Source organism: Balaenoptera borealis (genome assembly GCF_965194805.1).
Source record: "Balaenoptera borealis genome assembly, chromosome: 8".
Lineage (NCBI taxonomy): Eukaryota > Metazoa > Chordata > Mammalia > Artiodactyla > Balaenopteridae > Balaenoptera > Balaenoptera borealis.
The window spans coordinates 57,752,645-57,770,046 of record NC_138865.1 but is presented as its reverse complement, the minus strand read 5'-3'; the positions used below and the strand labels follow the sequence as shown (position 1 = coordinate 57,770,046).

At 33.8% G+C, this 17,402-nt stretch overlaps 1 protein-coding gene across 22 annotated transcripts in view; it reads left to right on the top strand.

The window, feature by feature from the left end:
• CCDC171 (coiled-coil domain containing 171) overlaps window positions 1-17,402 on the top strand; it is a 379,181-nt gene that overhangs the window by 83,541 nt on the left and 278,238 nt on the right. For 20 of the 22 annotated variants that reach the window (XR_014247354.1, XM_082401590.1, XM_082401606.1 and 17 more), the window contains one exon: window positions 10,458-10,550. The exons of the other annotated variants lie outside the window; for them this stretch is intronic. Coding sequence is in view for 19 of the 20 variants with exons in the window: in XM_082401590.1 (XP_082257716.1) it covers window positions 10,458-10,550 (93 nt within the window). In the remaining variant the exon portion in view is untranslated. The remainder of the gene's footprint in view (window positions 1-10,457; window positions 10,551-17,402) is intronic. 22 annotated transcript variants of the gene reach the window in all.

Sequence of the window (17,402 nt, the reverse complement as noted above, 5' to 3'; positions counted from 1 at the left end):
TGTACCTTTCACTGCCTTCATCCAGTTACCCCTCCCCTCACCCCCCTGCCTCTGGTAACCATAAATCTGATCTCTTTTTCTATGAGGTTGTTTTTGAAGTATAATTGACCTACAACACTATGTGAGTTCCTATTACACAGCATAGTGATTTGATATTTCTATACATTTCAAAATGATCACCATAAGTCTGGTTATGATTTGTCACCACACAAAAAATATTACCTAGTTACTGGCTATATTCCCTATACTATACATTTCATATCTGTGACTCATTTATTTTGCAGCTGAGAGTTTGTACCTCTTAATCTCCTTCACCTGTATCTTTCTTCCCCTCCCATGCCCTACCCTTTGGCAATCACCTGTTTGTTCTCTGTAGCTATAACTTTTTGTTTTGTCATGTTTGTTCATTTGTTTTGCATTTTTAGATTCCACATGTAAGTGAAATCATATAGTATTTGTCTTTCTCTGTCTGACTTATTTCACGTAGGTTAATACCGTCTAGGTCCATCCGTGTTGTTGCAGATATCAAGATTTCATTCTTTTTATCAATGAGTAATATTGCATTTTTTATATATATATATATAGATATCTATCTATCTATCTATATCTATCTATCTATCTATATATATCTCACATCTTTATCCATTCATCTGTTGGTGGGCACCTAGTTTGCTACCATAGCTTTGCTGTTGTTAATGCTGCAGTGAACATAGGGGTGCATATATCTTTTCTAACTAGTGCTTTTGTTTTCTTTGGATAAATACCAAAAAGCGGGATTGCTGGATCATATGGTAGTTCTATTTTTTTATTTTTCTATTTTTAACTTTTTGAGGAATCTCCATACTATTTTCCATAGTGGTTGTACCAGTTTACATTCTCACCAATTGTGCATGAGGGTTCCCTTTTCTTTTTTTTCACTTTTTTAAAATATTAAAAAAGGTAGACAGCATAGTATAATAAACCTAATGGTACCCATCACCAGCTTCAAAAATTACTCATTTATGGGTTATCTTGAATCATTCATACCCCTACTCACTTTCCTTCTTCCCATATTATATTGAAACAAGTCCCAGGCATCATATCATTTTAACCATAAATATTTCATTGTGGTTTCTAAAAAATAAGGGACCTTTTATTTAGAACCACATTATCAATATCAAACTTAAATTAACAGTAATTACTTAATATAATCAAATATCCAGATATTATTTAAATTTCATATTGCTACATATATGGCATAAAAATGTATGTATGATTACAGTTTGTTTGAATCAGAATCCCTAGTAGGTCTACACATTATAATTGGTTGATATGTCTCTTAAGTCTCTCAATCTATAGGTTCTCCATCTATAGCTTTCTTTTTCCCTTGTATTTGTGAAGACACCAAGCTATTTCTGCTATAGAGTTCCCACTAACTATAAAATTTCAGAACATCAAAGATAAACAATGATTCATAGTATAGATTTTTTTGTGTTCAATGTGCAGGGCATTTGGTGGCCATTTTAGTTAGGAGACTCATGATCTTTATTTTGTGTAATTCTCTTGTGTTATTTCTTCATAATTTCCTCTTCAGGGTTTTTTTATTCTCTCTTTCTTGGGTTTTTAATTGTTCAGTTGGTAGACCAACTGGTTGATGTTTTGCTTTTCTTACCTTTTGTTGTCTTTCTCTTTGTATTTTTGTTGTTGTTGCTTTGTGGGAGATTTACTTGACTTCTCTAATCTTCTAATTGAATATTTTAAGTTTTCTTTTTAGTTTCTGAGGGCTTTTGTTCTCTGTACCATTTTTACAGCATCCTGACCCTATATTATGACTACTGTATTCATTTGTTTATTCAGAAAACCTCGAGAGTGTCAGGCACACTTTTGGGTGTTTGAGGCATAGCAGTGAACAAAACAAAGCCTCTTCCCTCTTGAAATTGACACTCTTGTCAGGGAGAATCACACATGAAATGAAATAGAATATGATAAGCCCTATGGAGAGGAATAAAGGAGAGGAGGGGAGTAATAAATGGTGGGGTGGAATGGTTACCTTCTTGTGTTAGTGGTCAAGGAAGGCTGACTAGATAAGGTGGCATTTGAACAGGGACCTGAAGGAAGAAAGGGATTGAGCCATGTGGCTATCTGGAGGAAGAGATTCTAGGTAGAAGGAATAGAAAGTGTAAAGGCCATGAGATGCGAGTGTGCTTGGAAAGTTTGAGGAATAGCAAGTAGGCCATTGTGATTGAAATGGATTGAGCAAGAGAGAGACTAGTAGGGTGTAGAGAATGGTAGGCAGATGTTATAGAGTCTTGAAGGTCTTTTGGAGTTCACTGTAAGAACTTTGGCTTTCTTTCTGAGATGGAAAGCCATTGAAAGGTTTTGAGCAGAGGAGTGACATGTCCCCTCTAATTTGTTTTAAAAGCATCATTCTGTATACTCTTTGGAAGACAGATTGTAAAAGGCCATTTAGGAAACTATTAAAGTAATTAGATGAGAGATTATGGTGCTTTAGACCAAAGTAGTGGTAGAGGAGGTAGTCAGATTTGTATGTGTTTTGGAAGATAGAACCAGTAGGATTTGCAGATTTATTGGACATGGCTTGTGAGAGAAAAAGAAAGGAAGTAAAAGATAATGCCAAAGATTTTGGCTTGAGCCTTTGGGGGAATGGCACTGTCATTTACTCAACCTGGCCAGGAATGCAAGTGGAGTAAATTCGGGAGAGATGAGGAGTTTGGTTTTAGAGATGTTAAATTTGACATGCCCATTAGACATCCATGTGGGTATGTTGAGTAGGCAGTTGAATGTAAGTATTGGCCTTAGGGAAACCTTACTGTAGAGTGATGAGATGTGCCAAGTATTTCATTGGGAAGTGGTGAAACGTTACAATCCATAGGACTTTTCTCTTTGTTTCTACAAAGAGTGACCTGCTAGTTTCCTCTTTGGTGGTTATTAAACGGAAGAAGGAAATGGAGGAAAAATCTGTGTTTCATACTATTCAGTATACAGAATTTCCCCTGGCTTCAGTCTTGTGCACCAACCCCCTTACCCCTGCTCTGCCCACCCCATGTATCTCTATGTCCAACCTTGGCTTCAGATTGACATTTTCCAGATAATAAACCTCCAGTTTGTGAGTTTGTGTAGTGGTTAGGGAGGGGTAGTTGTAGGGCTAATTAGGGTGGAGGTGGATGCCTGGAGGTTAAACTCTTCATACTGATGATATTAAAAAAAACCCAAACTTTATTGAGATATAATTTGCATGCTACAAGTTCACCCATTTATAGGGTACAATTCAGTGTTTTTTAGTATATTCACAGAGTTGTACAACTATCACTACCGTCGATTGGAGCATGTTTTCATCACCTCAGTAAGAAACCCCACACCCATTAGCTATCACTCTCCTCTTTCCCCATTCCTCTCATCCCTAAGAAAACATTAATTTACTTCTGCTTCTATATATTTGCCTGTTCTGAACATTTCATATTAGTGGAATCATGCAGTATGTGGTCTTTTGTGATTTTTTTTCACATAGCAGGATGTTTTTAGGATTCATCCATGTTGTATCATGTATCAGCACTTCATTCCTCTTTATTACTAAATAATCTCCCATTGTATTATAGACCACATTTTGTATATCCATTCATCAGTTGATAGACATTTGTGCTGTTTTCACTTTTTGGCTATCATGAATAATGCCTCCATGAACATTTGTGTACAAGTTTTTGTGTGGACATGTTTTCAGTTCCACCTAGGAGTGGGCATTCCACTGCCCTAGTGGGCAGTTCCACCTAGGTGACATGATATCTCTATGTTTAACTTTTTGAGGGGCTGTCAGACTGTTTTGCACAGTGGAGGCACCATTTTACATCCCCAGCAGCAATGCATGAGGGTTCCAGTGTCTTCAGATCCTCACCAACACTTGTTATTATTAGTCTTTCTAATCATAACCACTTTAGTGGGTGTATAATGGTATCTCGTGGTTTTGCTTTGCATTTCTCTGATGACTGATGATGCTGAATATCATTTCATGTGCTTATTGGCCATTTGTATATCATTGGAGAAATAGCTATTCAGATCCATTATACATTTTTAATGGGTTCTTTGTGCTATATGATTGTCAGATGTTTTAATAGGGAAAACGGGGTGTGGAGTATATAGGAACTCTCAGTAATAATGCCAGATTATGAACTTGGCAAAGATAAATTACTCATACGCTTACCACACATGGTCTAATTTTATATAAGGTTAGAGAAAGAAATTTAAAAGTGAGATTATATTCCAAGTAATATTTTTAGCTTATTTGTCATTTGTGCTGAACATTTTTTCAGGCCAGAAAATTCAGGAATGCATCATCATATTTTACATCATCATTTTTAATATCATGTGGTTTGTGGATGGCCTATTAGAAAAGGATTAGAATAAAGTTCTGAATATACTTAGAATTTAAAAAGATCATTTAGAAGTCACTTTAGGATGCTATAAAACTCTATGATCATCACTAAAAACATTTTAATTGCCTTATAGGTATGAAGAAGTGCTAGGTAACTGCGATTTTTGTTGATAAGATTCTTGATAAGTCACTTCTGACTCAATTGAGGTAGTGTCTAATGCCTAAACTTTAGGATTTGTTTTTGGATAACTCAGTATTGATTTTTTTTCTTGTAAAATACTTACTTGCCCCAATTTCTTTCTTTTTTTTTAATTGATTAATGTTGTAAATATAAAATTGTTTTAGACTAGTTTTATATTGAGTTTTTTCTTAGCTATTCTGTAAATACTTTTTATAATACCAGGTCTCTGCTTTCGGAGAATTTGAAGCTTTGAGGGTGTCCAGAGAGTCTATTTTTATTCTATTTATAAGAATTTTCTAAATGGACAAGTATAGTCCTGTGACTTATCTACAATTCTTCATGTTTAGACACCTTACAAAGTTTTGGTTTATATTTAAGTGAATGTATTTTGTATTGGCTCTTTGACCAGATGATGACATAATGAAGGAGAAGTTAAATTCCTAGAGAGCAGTTTATGTAGTTTTACATTCAGTTGTGGAGACATTAAGTACTAGTAATTCTAGGTACTTACAATCATCATTGGTATTTTTAAAAAAGGATTAATATAAAATAAAATAATAATAAAGAGGAAAATTGTTAAAATTTTAATTTAATAGAACACATTATTTAATGTCAGTAATATCAGACTAAAGCAACTAATAGACGTTTAGCCTATTAAATGTTTTAAATTTTAATGAAGCTTAAACAGTTACATTTCATGAAGAGGTGATTTCTTTATGTGCCTGGGCCAAAGAAGTTTATATATATATATATATATGTGTGTGTGTGTGTGTGTGTGTGTGTGTATAAAAACTTAAAAAAATCTGATACGCTATAGACCATTGTGTGACTTAATCATCTTAACATGGATCAATGTTTTCTTAGATTAAAAAAATAACAAATTCCCAATCCAATTTTCTAAATGTGGTGCTGGATACCAGAGAACCAAGGGAAAAGTGAACTGGAAAAAGAAATATCCGTGGCTTTTATAAACCTCTTTACAACTAGGGGAGGTTTTTGTTTTTTTTTATTTTTTTATTTTTATCATGGGAAATAAGTTTAACTCAATAAGAAAAGAGAAAAGAGAAGATGCAAACCTAATTCTGAGTGAACTGAAGAATCTCATGAAGATGACAGCGGAGAGAGAGCAGTCTGCAAATAAATTCTGAATTGCTTCTGTCAGTCATATTCTATATTATGGTAACATAAAGAAGGGTAGAATGTAGTTTTTTTACTTACAAATATACCATACTCAAGTGAAAAAGGAAAAGAAAAATGATTCTCACCTTTTGTATTGTCCCTGAAGCAACCTCATATGAATCATCTTTTTAAAGCCATCATGTGTTTGTAGGAATGATTTTTAAACACCTGTTTGTGTAGATTACCAACTATAAAAGGTAAATAATGAAATCACCTGGGTTATACTATTGTGCTTATAAGTATTATACATTTTTGTATTTATGTTCATAATGGATTTTAAAACTGGAAGTTCATTAAAAATTTTGTTAAATACTGAAGTTTTTACTGCTAGAAAAGGTAAAGATGATTTTAAAGATGCTAAATTAATTTATTACCATGCCAAACAATTTGTGGCTTGTAAATTCTGTTCCTTAGAGATTCTGACTCTCTAAGATATCTTTTTTGGTAACAAAAAATACTTTGAGATCTTCAGTTTAAGAGCTCCAAGTATAGTAACTACTCTTGTTTTCTCCCACACAGGTAGGGAATAAGGATTGTAGTTAATTGTCATTAATTGTTAACACACATTTAATATATTATTTATAACCACTAAAATATAATGCATATACTTAGCACTAAAATAACCATTATAGAATTAATCAGTCCCTTAGAATCATCTTTTTGAAGATGGATTATTACTATATTGGTTACTTGTAAGAGTTTTCATTAATGGGAAATATCAGGTGATAAAATCTGGAACAATAGTTAAATAAACAACCACTTCCTATTTATACAGCTATTGATATTCTGGGGTAAACTTTGTACAACTGTTTTGGAACACACTACTGAGAAGTCTCTGATTGGTAGGTACTTGTGTGATATTTCCTCCCTTATTTTTCTTGATGTCCATTTTAGTGGGCTAAATTTCATATATCAAAATTTTTCTGCTTGACTAATCCCTTTAAGTTCATGTATATCCTCTGGGCTGGGTATATTCTATTTGAGGAGGCAAGAATGTAGTAGGAGCTGTTTTTGCCCAGTGTCTCAGCAAATTCCTTGAACACATATGTTTTCATAATTTTTGTGAAACTTTGGAACAGGCCCATGGAAGCCATGGGAGCAGATGTGGTGTGGAGAAAAAATGTGGTCTGGATGTGCTTCGTTAGTTCTGCTTGTGAATTGGAGTTGGCGGCTCATGCCCTGTGTTATGATAAAATAATGTTTTCTATGTTACCTTCTTCAAAGAATGAACACTCACTTTTCTTAAGTGGAGTAGACTATCTAATTGAGCTTATTGTGATTTAGTGAGATACAAATCATAAAATAAAAAAAATTGGGTACAATGAACACAGAATTTACTGGAATAAAAATAAAAAAATTTGGGTACAGTGGACACAGAATTTACTGGAATAAAAATCTCTTGGCAGTATATTGCAGTCAGAAAGGATGTGACAGCCAGCTAATAAATGATAAAATATGTGATCATTTTGTGTCACATAAAGAACTCTGATGTTCATAGTATTAGGGAACAGGCAATATATAGTGTAATCCTTGTACTACAGGCAAATTTATATATAGTTAAATTGGCCAGTGGTATATATGAATTTGTGTTGGATTTTGTACTGTAATCTGAATTCTCTTATGCTTTCTGCTCTTGCTATGTTGATTATATTAGGATTGGAGACTAATGAGTGACAGATAGTGATTGTTGTACTAGTTCTCTTAGGTGATATTGGAGAAAAATATTTGTGAACAGCAAGTTGATGTTCCTCTAGCACCCTCTGCTGGAGATAAGAATTAATTCACCAGACTAGAAGATTTTTAAAAAATATTTATTAGGAGGGCTTTAATTATGTCAACAAAACACACTCTTGGAAGAAATTTGTTTAAATATGTGAAGATTTTTTTTGCTGTCCTTACTGATTAATTTATTGTTTTAGTAATAATAAACAGTTTATAAATTTGTTTTCTTCTGGACATTTCATTTAAAACAGGAAGGTATGGAAATAAACGTGTGATCTCTGGTTTATTATTTCAACCCGTTTGATTTTGGTTTAGGCAGAAAAAAAAAGTCTTCGTGACTTTTGGAGTGAAATCAGATAAATTGATTAATATGATAAAATGTACATGAAAAATGAAAAATTTGCCTGTTTTATCATGGAATCACTGAATATTCTGTATTTTAATAAAATATAACACTTATTTTGATAAAACTATGTAAATGCCTTTTGGAATATGAAAGAATATATTAACATTATTAGACTGGTTTCTTCTATTTGCCCTTTATTAGCTTTTTGCCTGCTTTGATCCTTTATTCTCAATGTCTATGGGTTATTTCCTTGACACTGGTTAGACTTCTTCTGACTTGCAGAACCTAACACAAGTATTTTGAATATTGAGAAAGTTGACTTTAGTTCTTCAAGGACAGGAACTTCATCTTGTGGCATTACATTAAAAAAATTTTTTTTTTACTAGTATTGGCCCTACCTAGGGTAATACTCATTTTAATCTGGCTAACCATTAAGAATTTTTCAGATCTAGTATGTATCATGCTTCATACCTACAACCAGTGGGGATCCCTTGTTCTAGGATTCAAAGTCAGCACTGAGAGGAACTTTTAAACAGAAATGAAGAAGCTTGACATAGGTGGCGATCACTTCTTTGAAATGTCATTGGTTCTTACACTTAGGGATTCTTTTTATTTTTTATTGAGATATAGTTCACATATTATTGAATACACTCTTTTAAAGTATGCAGTTCAGGGTTATGAAACCATTGCCACTATCTGATTCTGGAACATTCTTATCACCCCAATAAGAAACTTTATGCCCATTAGCAGTCAGTGCTCATTCCTTCCTTCCCCTGTCCCCAGCTATTGGAAACCACTCATACACTTTCTATCTCTATGGATTTGCCTATTCTGGCCATTTCATATAAATGAAGTCATTTAATATGTAGTCTTTTGCGTCTGGTATCTTTCGCTTAACATATATTTTCAAGGTTAATCTATGTTGTGGCATGTGTTGGTACTTAATTCCTTTTTTATGGCTGAATAATATTCCATTGTATGGATATACCACATTTTGTTTATCCATTCATCAGTTGATGGGCACTTGGGTTTTTTTCACCTTTTTTGTGTTTATGCTCTGCACTGTGGCAGACATAATAGGAATATGTTTTGCTCAAGGAAAAGTGTAGTCATTTCTTACTTATCCACAGACCACTTGATTAGTTTTTGGATTATCCTATTTTTATTTATGCCCCTTCTGGTTGTGATACATTACCATCTCTGTCTGTATGCAAAAAAGAAATGGCGGGAGAAAAGAGGAAAAATCAAATTAATCAAGCCGAGCATTTAAAGAAACCTTTAGCTAAGGCTAAATGACAGAGTAAGTATAACAAATAGAAACATTTCTTGCCCAAATTTTATCTAAGAAAGGAAATTAAATTACTATTGTCTTTCTCTTTCACTGTTTAACTATCTATATTTGACAGACAGGACTCTACGTGTGGCGGGGCTGACTCCAGCTTGAAAAACTAATAAATTAGACTTTGGCATAACAAAAACTTTTGCTATATGGAAGACACTAACATTAAGAGAATGAAAAGACAAGCTGTAGACAATATTTGGGAGTATATATTTGCAAATCACATACCCAACAAATGACTTGTATCCAGATTATATAATGAATTTTCAAGATTCAATAATAAGAAAACAAACAGCCCAATTAAAAAATGAGAAAAAGATTTAAGCAGAAACTTCACCAGAAAAGATATACAGATAGTAAATAAATACATGAAAAGATGCTCAATGTCATTAGTTATTAGGAAAATGAAAATTGAAACTAAAATGAGATACCATTACATTCCTATTTGAATGTCTAACCCTTGCCCCCAAATAACCCAAAAGACTACCATGCCAAGTGTTGGTGAAGATGTATGAAATTGGAAACAATTTGTGAAACAGTTTGCCAGTTTCATAAAACATTAAACATACACCTACCATCTGACCCAGTCATTCTGTCCTTCACTATTTATCCTAGAGAAATGAAAGTGTATGTCCATACAAAGATTTAACACAATTGCTCATAGCAGATTCCTTTGTATAGCCCTAATATATAGCCCTATATATATTCCTTTGTATAGCATCCAATTCAAATGTCCATCAGTAGGTGAACTGATAAACCGATTGTGGTGTATCAACACAGTGGAACACTTTAACAGTAAAAAGTGAACTATTGATATGTGCAACCACATGGATGAAACTCAAAATAATTTTGTGGGGAGAAAGAAGCCAGGCAATAAATAGTATGCACTATGTGATTCAATTTATGTTGAATTCTGGAAAACAGGAAATGATCTATAGTGACAAAAAAACAGATCAGTGTTTACTTGGGGGTAGGGGTGGGGTGGTGAGGACTGGATGAAGGGATTACCAAGGGACACAAGGAATCTTCTGGGGTAACGGAAATATTTGTCTATCTTGATTATGGCAATGATTTCGCGGGTGTATATATACAAAACTTACCAAGTTATACAATTTCAATATGTGTAATTTATTACATGTAAAGTATAACTGAGTAAAGAAAAAGAAAAAAAGCTCTGGAGCATTCTTCCCGAGCATGATTTTTGCAACATGACTTTTATACTCTTGCAAATGAAAAAATGACGCTGTAGTAATCCAAAGTGTTAATTACAATATAGTGGTCTATATTCAATTTAAATTCCAATGTTTAAACTTAATGCTTTCAGGCAACTACTCTAAGAGTGAGGAAATTAGAAGAAAATATTGAAGCAGAGAGAGCAGCACATTTGGAATCGAAATTTAATTCTGAAATTATTCAGGTAAAATGTGAACAACATTTTTTTTATGGATTTTATTAAGCTGGGAAGAACAGCATTATGTTCAGAGAACTAAGGTGTGCGTTTAGAACAGGTAGCATGTTGTTAAAGACACGCGTTATTCTATTTACTATAATGATATAGTTGAAGATAGTCTTTACTCTATTAGAGAGGAGCGGGCACACTACACCCCACAGGCTGAATCTCACCCACTGAGCGTGCTTATGAAGTTTTCTTGTCCGTGGTGGCTTTTGTGCTACCTTGGCAAAGTGGAGTAGATGCGACAGAGACCTCACGTTCTGCAAAGTCCAATGTGTTTGCCATCTGGCGTGTTACAGGAAGATCTGCTGATCAGAGTGTTCTTTTTATCAACAACCATGGGATGAATTTCTTTTTGAAAACATTTTAAAATATGCACCTTCATTGATTGAGTGCATATCCTGTGCATATCACCTGTCACTATATTAAGAGCTGAAGGCATAAAGGTGAATGAGCTCCTTTTGGGACTCAGACATTCCATTACCAGAGATACTGTGTACCTATATGTTGATATATAGGTAGAAATATGAAATACTAAAGTACTATGGGAGCGTAATAAAGAGAAGGATTAAATCTGAGAGGGGAACTGAATGAAGGCATCCCAGGGAAAGCGTCCTTTTCCCTAGGGCTTAGAGAATGAGAAGAAACTCCTAAGATTAGCAAAGGCATTTTAACTGGGGGTTGGCAAACTACTGTCGTGGACCAAGTCTGACCCTCAGCCTTTGTTGTAAATAGTTTTACATAAAGTTCCATAAGTCCAAGTCCATAATTTAATTTGGTTTTTTAAAAAAGACTTAGACTTTTCCCCTATATTAAGAATTAATTAATAGAATTTGCAGAGTTTTATTTTATTATTTAAACAGGTCTTAATTAGGATGCAACTAACTTTGTAAGAATCTTATAATAATTGTTTTTTACTTTTATCTTTAATGAAATGCCTTTTACCTGCAAAATTCTCACACTCATGTATTTGAGTGCATCTATATGTAAAGCAAATTTGTGTAAGTTAAGCTTTTTTTATTTTACAAAAAATGATTGGATTACCCAAAATGGCATTAATAAGCAATAAGTCTGAAGTTTTAAATTCATGCAAGAAGTAGAATTCAAAATTAAGTTTTTCATTGTAGTTATATCACTGGCAATATATAGTTAATAGGTATAAAAATGAAAATTGTTACATGTGTATTTTTTACTCATATAATTAAAAATTAATATTTGATACCCAACTTAGTGCTATAACTTAGGAAAAAAGCAAAAGTGTGTATTTGAATCATATATCTATAAATATTGACAAGTACTTTTAGTGAGGTACACCCAGTAACATTCAGTTTCAGACTAGTTTAAAAGCAAATGAGACTACTGAGTTGTAATTAATCACCATCTTACTATAAATGGTAGTTAAAAATATATTTGAAGTATTCTGTTATTAAATTTGTTTGGATGCTATGTCATAAAAATGAGAAAGTAGATTCAGAAGAGTTGACTTGGAATTGTTTAAGTCTATTTTTCTTTCAGTTGGATTGGTTTATCATTTGTGATTGAATGTGCATAGTTTCTGAAAGAACATACCAATGTAGATAGAAGAAAATATTTCCTAGACTTATTAATTTTTACTTGTACACTGGGTTTAGACATAACAACAAAGAAAAATAAAGTTTAAAAGACCAAATTTGAAAATGTACAAAGTTGTATCTACATATCTATTCTACTTCCTTACTTTAGTGTAAGAGAATAAGTGTTTCAATTAATCCAAAATAGTTTTGGATAATTAGAAATAATTCTGGTGATTACTATTTGTATGGATTAATTTATGAAATATTTTCATATTTCCTATGCTTCTTTTTTTGGTGAGTTCATTTTTCCTAACTCAGGTTATGTTTTGCCATCCCTGGGAAGCTTGTGTCATACAGAGTTCATAGCTTTTTTCTGATTTCATGGCCCTTTGGGCCTGCTTCTGTGACAGGAAGCACTTGCCTATATTCTCTTATGGTCTGTCCTTTCCTAACAAGAGCTGAGACTGTGTATTTTCATGATGATTGTATATACCGTGAGCACTAGCTCATTGCCTGGCACGTATTAAGTGCCTAATAAATATTTATCTAAACACTTATTAAATAGTTATTACATATTTATATTTAATGTTAAATACATATTAATATTAAATAAATATTGTCTCATTAGATCTTTGTAGCCACCCTGTAGAGTCTGTATATTATTATTATTATTGTTATTGTTAGTATTTACTGTTTACAGATGAGGAACCTCAGGCTTTTGGAGTTTAATATGCCCAAGGGCATATAAGTCGATTTGTAGAGCTGCGACTCAAACCTGAGACTTATGGTTCTAAAGCCCCATTTTCTATCTAGTGTGAAGCATTTTTTTCCTACTGCCCTCCTTTTTTGAGCTTTAGCAAGCTACTTTTTTATTCTTAACTTAATTTTCTAAAAAGATAAAATATTCACATAGTTAAAAAATTAAAACAAAATTTAGCAATCGAGAACTCTTGCTTTCACTCTTGTCTCTCCTATTGTTCTCTCTTTCCTGCTGTCTATCCTTATTTTTTCCACTTGTTTACCTAAAATATAGCATACTACATACAATAATCTGGACTTTGCTCCTCCCAATATGTAATTTTTTTGTTTGTTTGTTTTTTTATACTGCAGGTTCTTATTAGGCATCAATTTTATACACATCAGTGTATACATGTCAATCCCAATCGCCCAATTCAGCACACCACCATCCCCACCCCACCGCAGTTTTCCCCCCTTGGTGTCCATATGTCCATTCTCTACATCTGTGTCTCAACTTCTGCCCTGCAAACTGGCTCATCTGTACCATTTTTCTAGGTTCCACATACATGCATTAATATACGATATTTGTTTTTCTCTTTCTGACTTACTTCACTCTGTATGACAGTCTTTAGATCCATCCACGTCTCAACAAATGATTCAATTTCGTTCCTTTTTATGGCTGAGTAATATTCCATTGTATATATGTACCACAACTTCTTTATCCATTCGTCTGTTGATGGGCATGTAGGTTGCTTCCATGACCTGGCTATTGTAAATAGTGCTGCAATGAATATTCGGGTGCATGTGTCTTTTTGAATTATGGTTTTCTCTGGGTATATGCCCAGTAGTGGGATTGCTGGGTCATGTGGTAATTCTATTTTTAGTTTTTTAAGGAACCTCCATATTGTTCTCCATAGTGGCTGTATCAATTTACATTCCCACCAACAGTGCAAGAGGTTTCCCTTTTCTCCACACCCTCTCCAGTATTTGTTGTTTGTAGATTTTCTGATGATGCCCATTCTAACAGGAGTGAGGTGATACCTCATTGTAGTTTTGATTTGCATTTCTCTAATAATTAGTGATGTTGAGCATCTTTTCATGTGCTTCGTGGCTGTCTGTATGTCTTCTTTGGAGAAATGTCTATTTAGGTCTTCTGCCCATTTTTGGATTGGGGTGTTTGTTTCTTTAATATTGAGCTGAATGAGCTGTTTATATATTTTGGAGATTAATCCTTTGTCGGTTGATTCATTTGCAAATATTTTCTCCCATTCTGAGGGTTGTCTTTTCGTCTTGTTTATGGTTTCCTTTGCTGTGCAAAAGCTTTGAAGTTTCATTAGGTCCCACTTGTTTATTTTTGTTTTTATTTCCATTACCCTAGGAGGTGGATCAAAAAAGATCTTGCTGTGATTTATGTGATTTATGTCAAAGAGTGTTCTTCCTATGTTTTCCTCTAAGAGTTTTATAGTGTCCAGTCTTATATTTAGGTCTCTAATCGATTTTGAGTTTATTTTTGTGTATGGTGTTAGGGAGTATTCTAATTTCATTCTTTTACATGTAGCTGTTTTCCCAGCACCACTTATTGAAGAGACTGTCTTTTCTCCATTGTATATCTTTGCCTCCTTGGTCATAGATTAGTTGACCATAGGTGCGTGGGTTAATCTCTGGGCTTTCTATCTTGTTCCATTGATCTATGTTTCTGTTTTTGTGCCAGTACCATATTGTCTTGATTACTGTAGCTTTGTAGTATAGTCTGAAGTCAGGGAGTCTGATTCCTCCAGCTCCATTTTTTTCCCTCAAGACTGCTTTGGCTATTCGGGGTCTTTTGTGTCTCCATACAAATTTTAAGATGATTTGTTCTAGCTCCGTAAAAAATGCCATTGGTAATTTGATAGGGATTGCATTGAATCTGTAGATTGCTTTGGGTAGTATAGTCATTTTCACAATGTTGATTCTTCCAATCCAAGAACATGGTATATCTCTCCATCTGTTGGTATCATCTTTAATTTCTTTCATCAGTGTCTTATAGTTTTCTGCATACAGGTCTTTTGTCTCCCTAGGTAGGTTTATTCCTAGGTATTTTATTCTTTTTGTTGCAATGGTAAATGGGAGTGTTTCCTTAATTTCTCTTTCAGATTTTTCATCATTAGTGTATAGGAATGCAAGAGATTTCTGTGCATTAATTTTGTCTCCTGCAACTTTACCGTATTCATTAATTAGCTCTAGCAGTTTTCTGGTGGCAGTTTTAGGATTCTCTATGTATAGTATCATGTCATCCGCAAACAGTGACAGTTTTACTTCTTCTTTTCCAATTTGTATTCCTTTTATTTCTTTTTCTTCTCTGATTGCCGTGGCTAGGACTTCCAGAACTATGTTGAATAATAGTGGTGAGAGTGGACATCCTTGTCTCATTCCTGATCTTAGAGGAAATGCTTTCAGTTTTTCACCATTGAGAATGATGTTTGCTGTGGGTTTGTCATATATGGCCTTTATTATGTTGAGGTAGGTTCCCTCTATGCCCACTTTCTGGAGAGTTTTTATCAGAAATGGGTGTTGAATTTTGTCAAAAGCTTTTTCTGCATCTATTGAGATGATCATATGGTTTTTATTCTTCAATTTGTTAATATGGTGTATCACATTGATTGATTTGCGTATATTGAAGAATCCTTGCATCCCTGGGATAAATCCCACTTGATCGTGGTGTATGATCCTTTTAATGTATTGTTGGATTCTGTTTGCTAGTATTTTGTTGAGGATTTTTGCATCTATATTCATCAGTGATATTGGTCTGTAATTTTCTTTTTTTGTAGTATCTTTGTCTGGTTTTGGTATCAGGGTGATTGTGGCCTCATAGAATGAGTTTGGGAGTGTTCCTTCCTCTGCAATTTTTTGGAAGAGTTTGAGAAGGATGGGTGTTAACTCTTCTCTAAATGTTTGATAGAATTCACCTGTGAAGCCATCTGGTCCTGGACTTTTGTTTGTTGGAAGATTTTTAATCACAGTTTCAATTTCATTATTTGTGATTGGTCTGTTCATATTTTCTGTTTCTTCCTGGTTCAGTCTTGGAAGGTTATACCTTTCTAAGAATTTGTCCATTTCTTCCAGGTTGTCCATTTTATTGGCATAAAGTTGCTTGTAGTAGTCTCTTAGGATGCTTTGTATTTGTGCGGTGTCTGTTGTAACTTCTCCTTTTTCATTTCTGATTTTATTGATTTGAGTCCTCTCCCTCTTTTTCTTGATGAGTCTGGCTAATGGCTTATCAATTTTGTTTATCTTCTCAAAGAACCAACTTTTAGTTTTATTGATCTTTGCTATTGTTTTCTTTGTTTCTATTTCATTTATTTCAGCTCTGATCTTTATGATTTCTTTCCTTCTGCTAACTTTGGGTTTTGTTTGTTCTTCTTTCTCTAGTTTCTTTAGGTGTAAGGTTAGATTGTTTACTTGAGATTTTTCTTGTTTCTTTAGGTAGGCTTGTATAGCTATAAACTTCCCTCTTAGAACTGCTTTTGCTGCATCCCATAGGTTTTGGGTCGTCGTGTTTTCATTGTCATTTGTCTCTAGGTATTTTTTTATTTCCTCTGTGATTTCTTCAGTGATCTCTTGGTTATTTAGTAACGTATTGTTTAGCCTCCATGTGTTTGTCTTTTTTACGTTTTTTTCCCTGTAATTCATTTCTAATCTCATAGCGTTCTGGTCAGAAAAGATGCTTGATATGATTTCAATTTTCTTAAACTTACTGAGGCTTGATTTGTGACCCAAGATGTGATCTATCCTGGAGAATGTTCCGTGCGCACTTGAGAAGAACGTGTAATCTGCTGTTTTTGGATGGAATGTCCTATATATATCAATTAAATCTATCTGGTCTATTGTGTCATTTAAAGCTTCTGTTTCCTTATTTATTTTCATTTTGGATGATCTATCCATTGGTGTAAGTGAGGTGTTAAAGTCCCCCACTATTATTGTGTTACTGTCGATTTCCTCTTTTAGAGCTGTTAGCTGTTGCCTTATGTATTGAGGTGCTCCTATGTTGGGTGCATATATATTTATAATTGTTATATCTTCTTCTTGGATTGATCCCTGGATCATTATGTAGCGTCCTTCCTTGTCTCTTGTAACATTCTTTATTTTAAAGTCTACTTTATCTGATATGAGTATAGCTACTCCAGCTTTCTTTTGATTACCATTTTCATGGAATATCTTTTTCCATCCCCTCACTTTCAGTCTGTATGTGTCCCTAGGTCTAAAGTGGGTCTCTTGTAGAAAGCATATATATGGGTCTTGTTTCTGTATCCATTCAGCCAGTCTATGTCTTTTGGTTGGGGCATTTAATCCATTCACGTTTAAGGTAATTATCGATATGTATGTTCCTATGACCATTTTCTTAATTGTTTTGGGTTTGTTTTTGTAGGTCCTTTTCTTCTCTTGTGTTTCCCACTTAGAGAAGTTCCTTTAGCATTTGTTGTAGAGCTGGTTTGGTGGTGCTGAATTCTCTTAGCTTTTGCTTGTCTGTAAAGCTTTTGATTTCTCC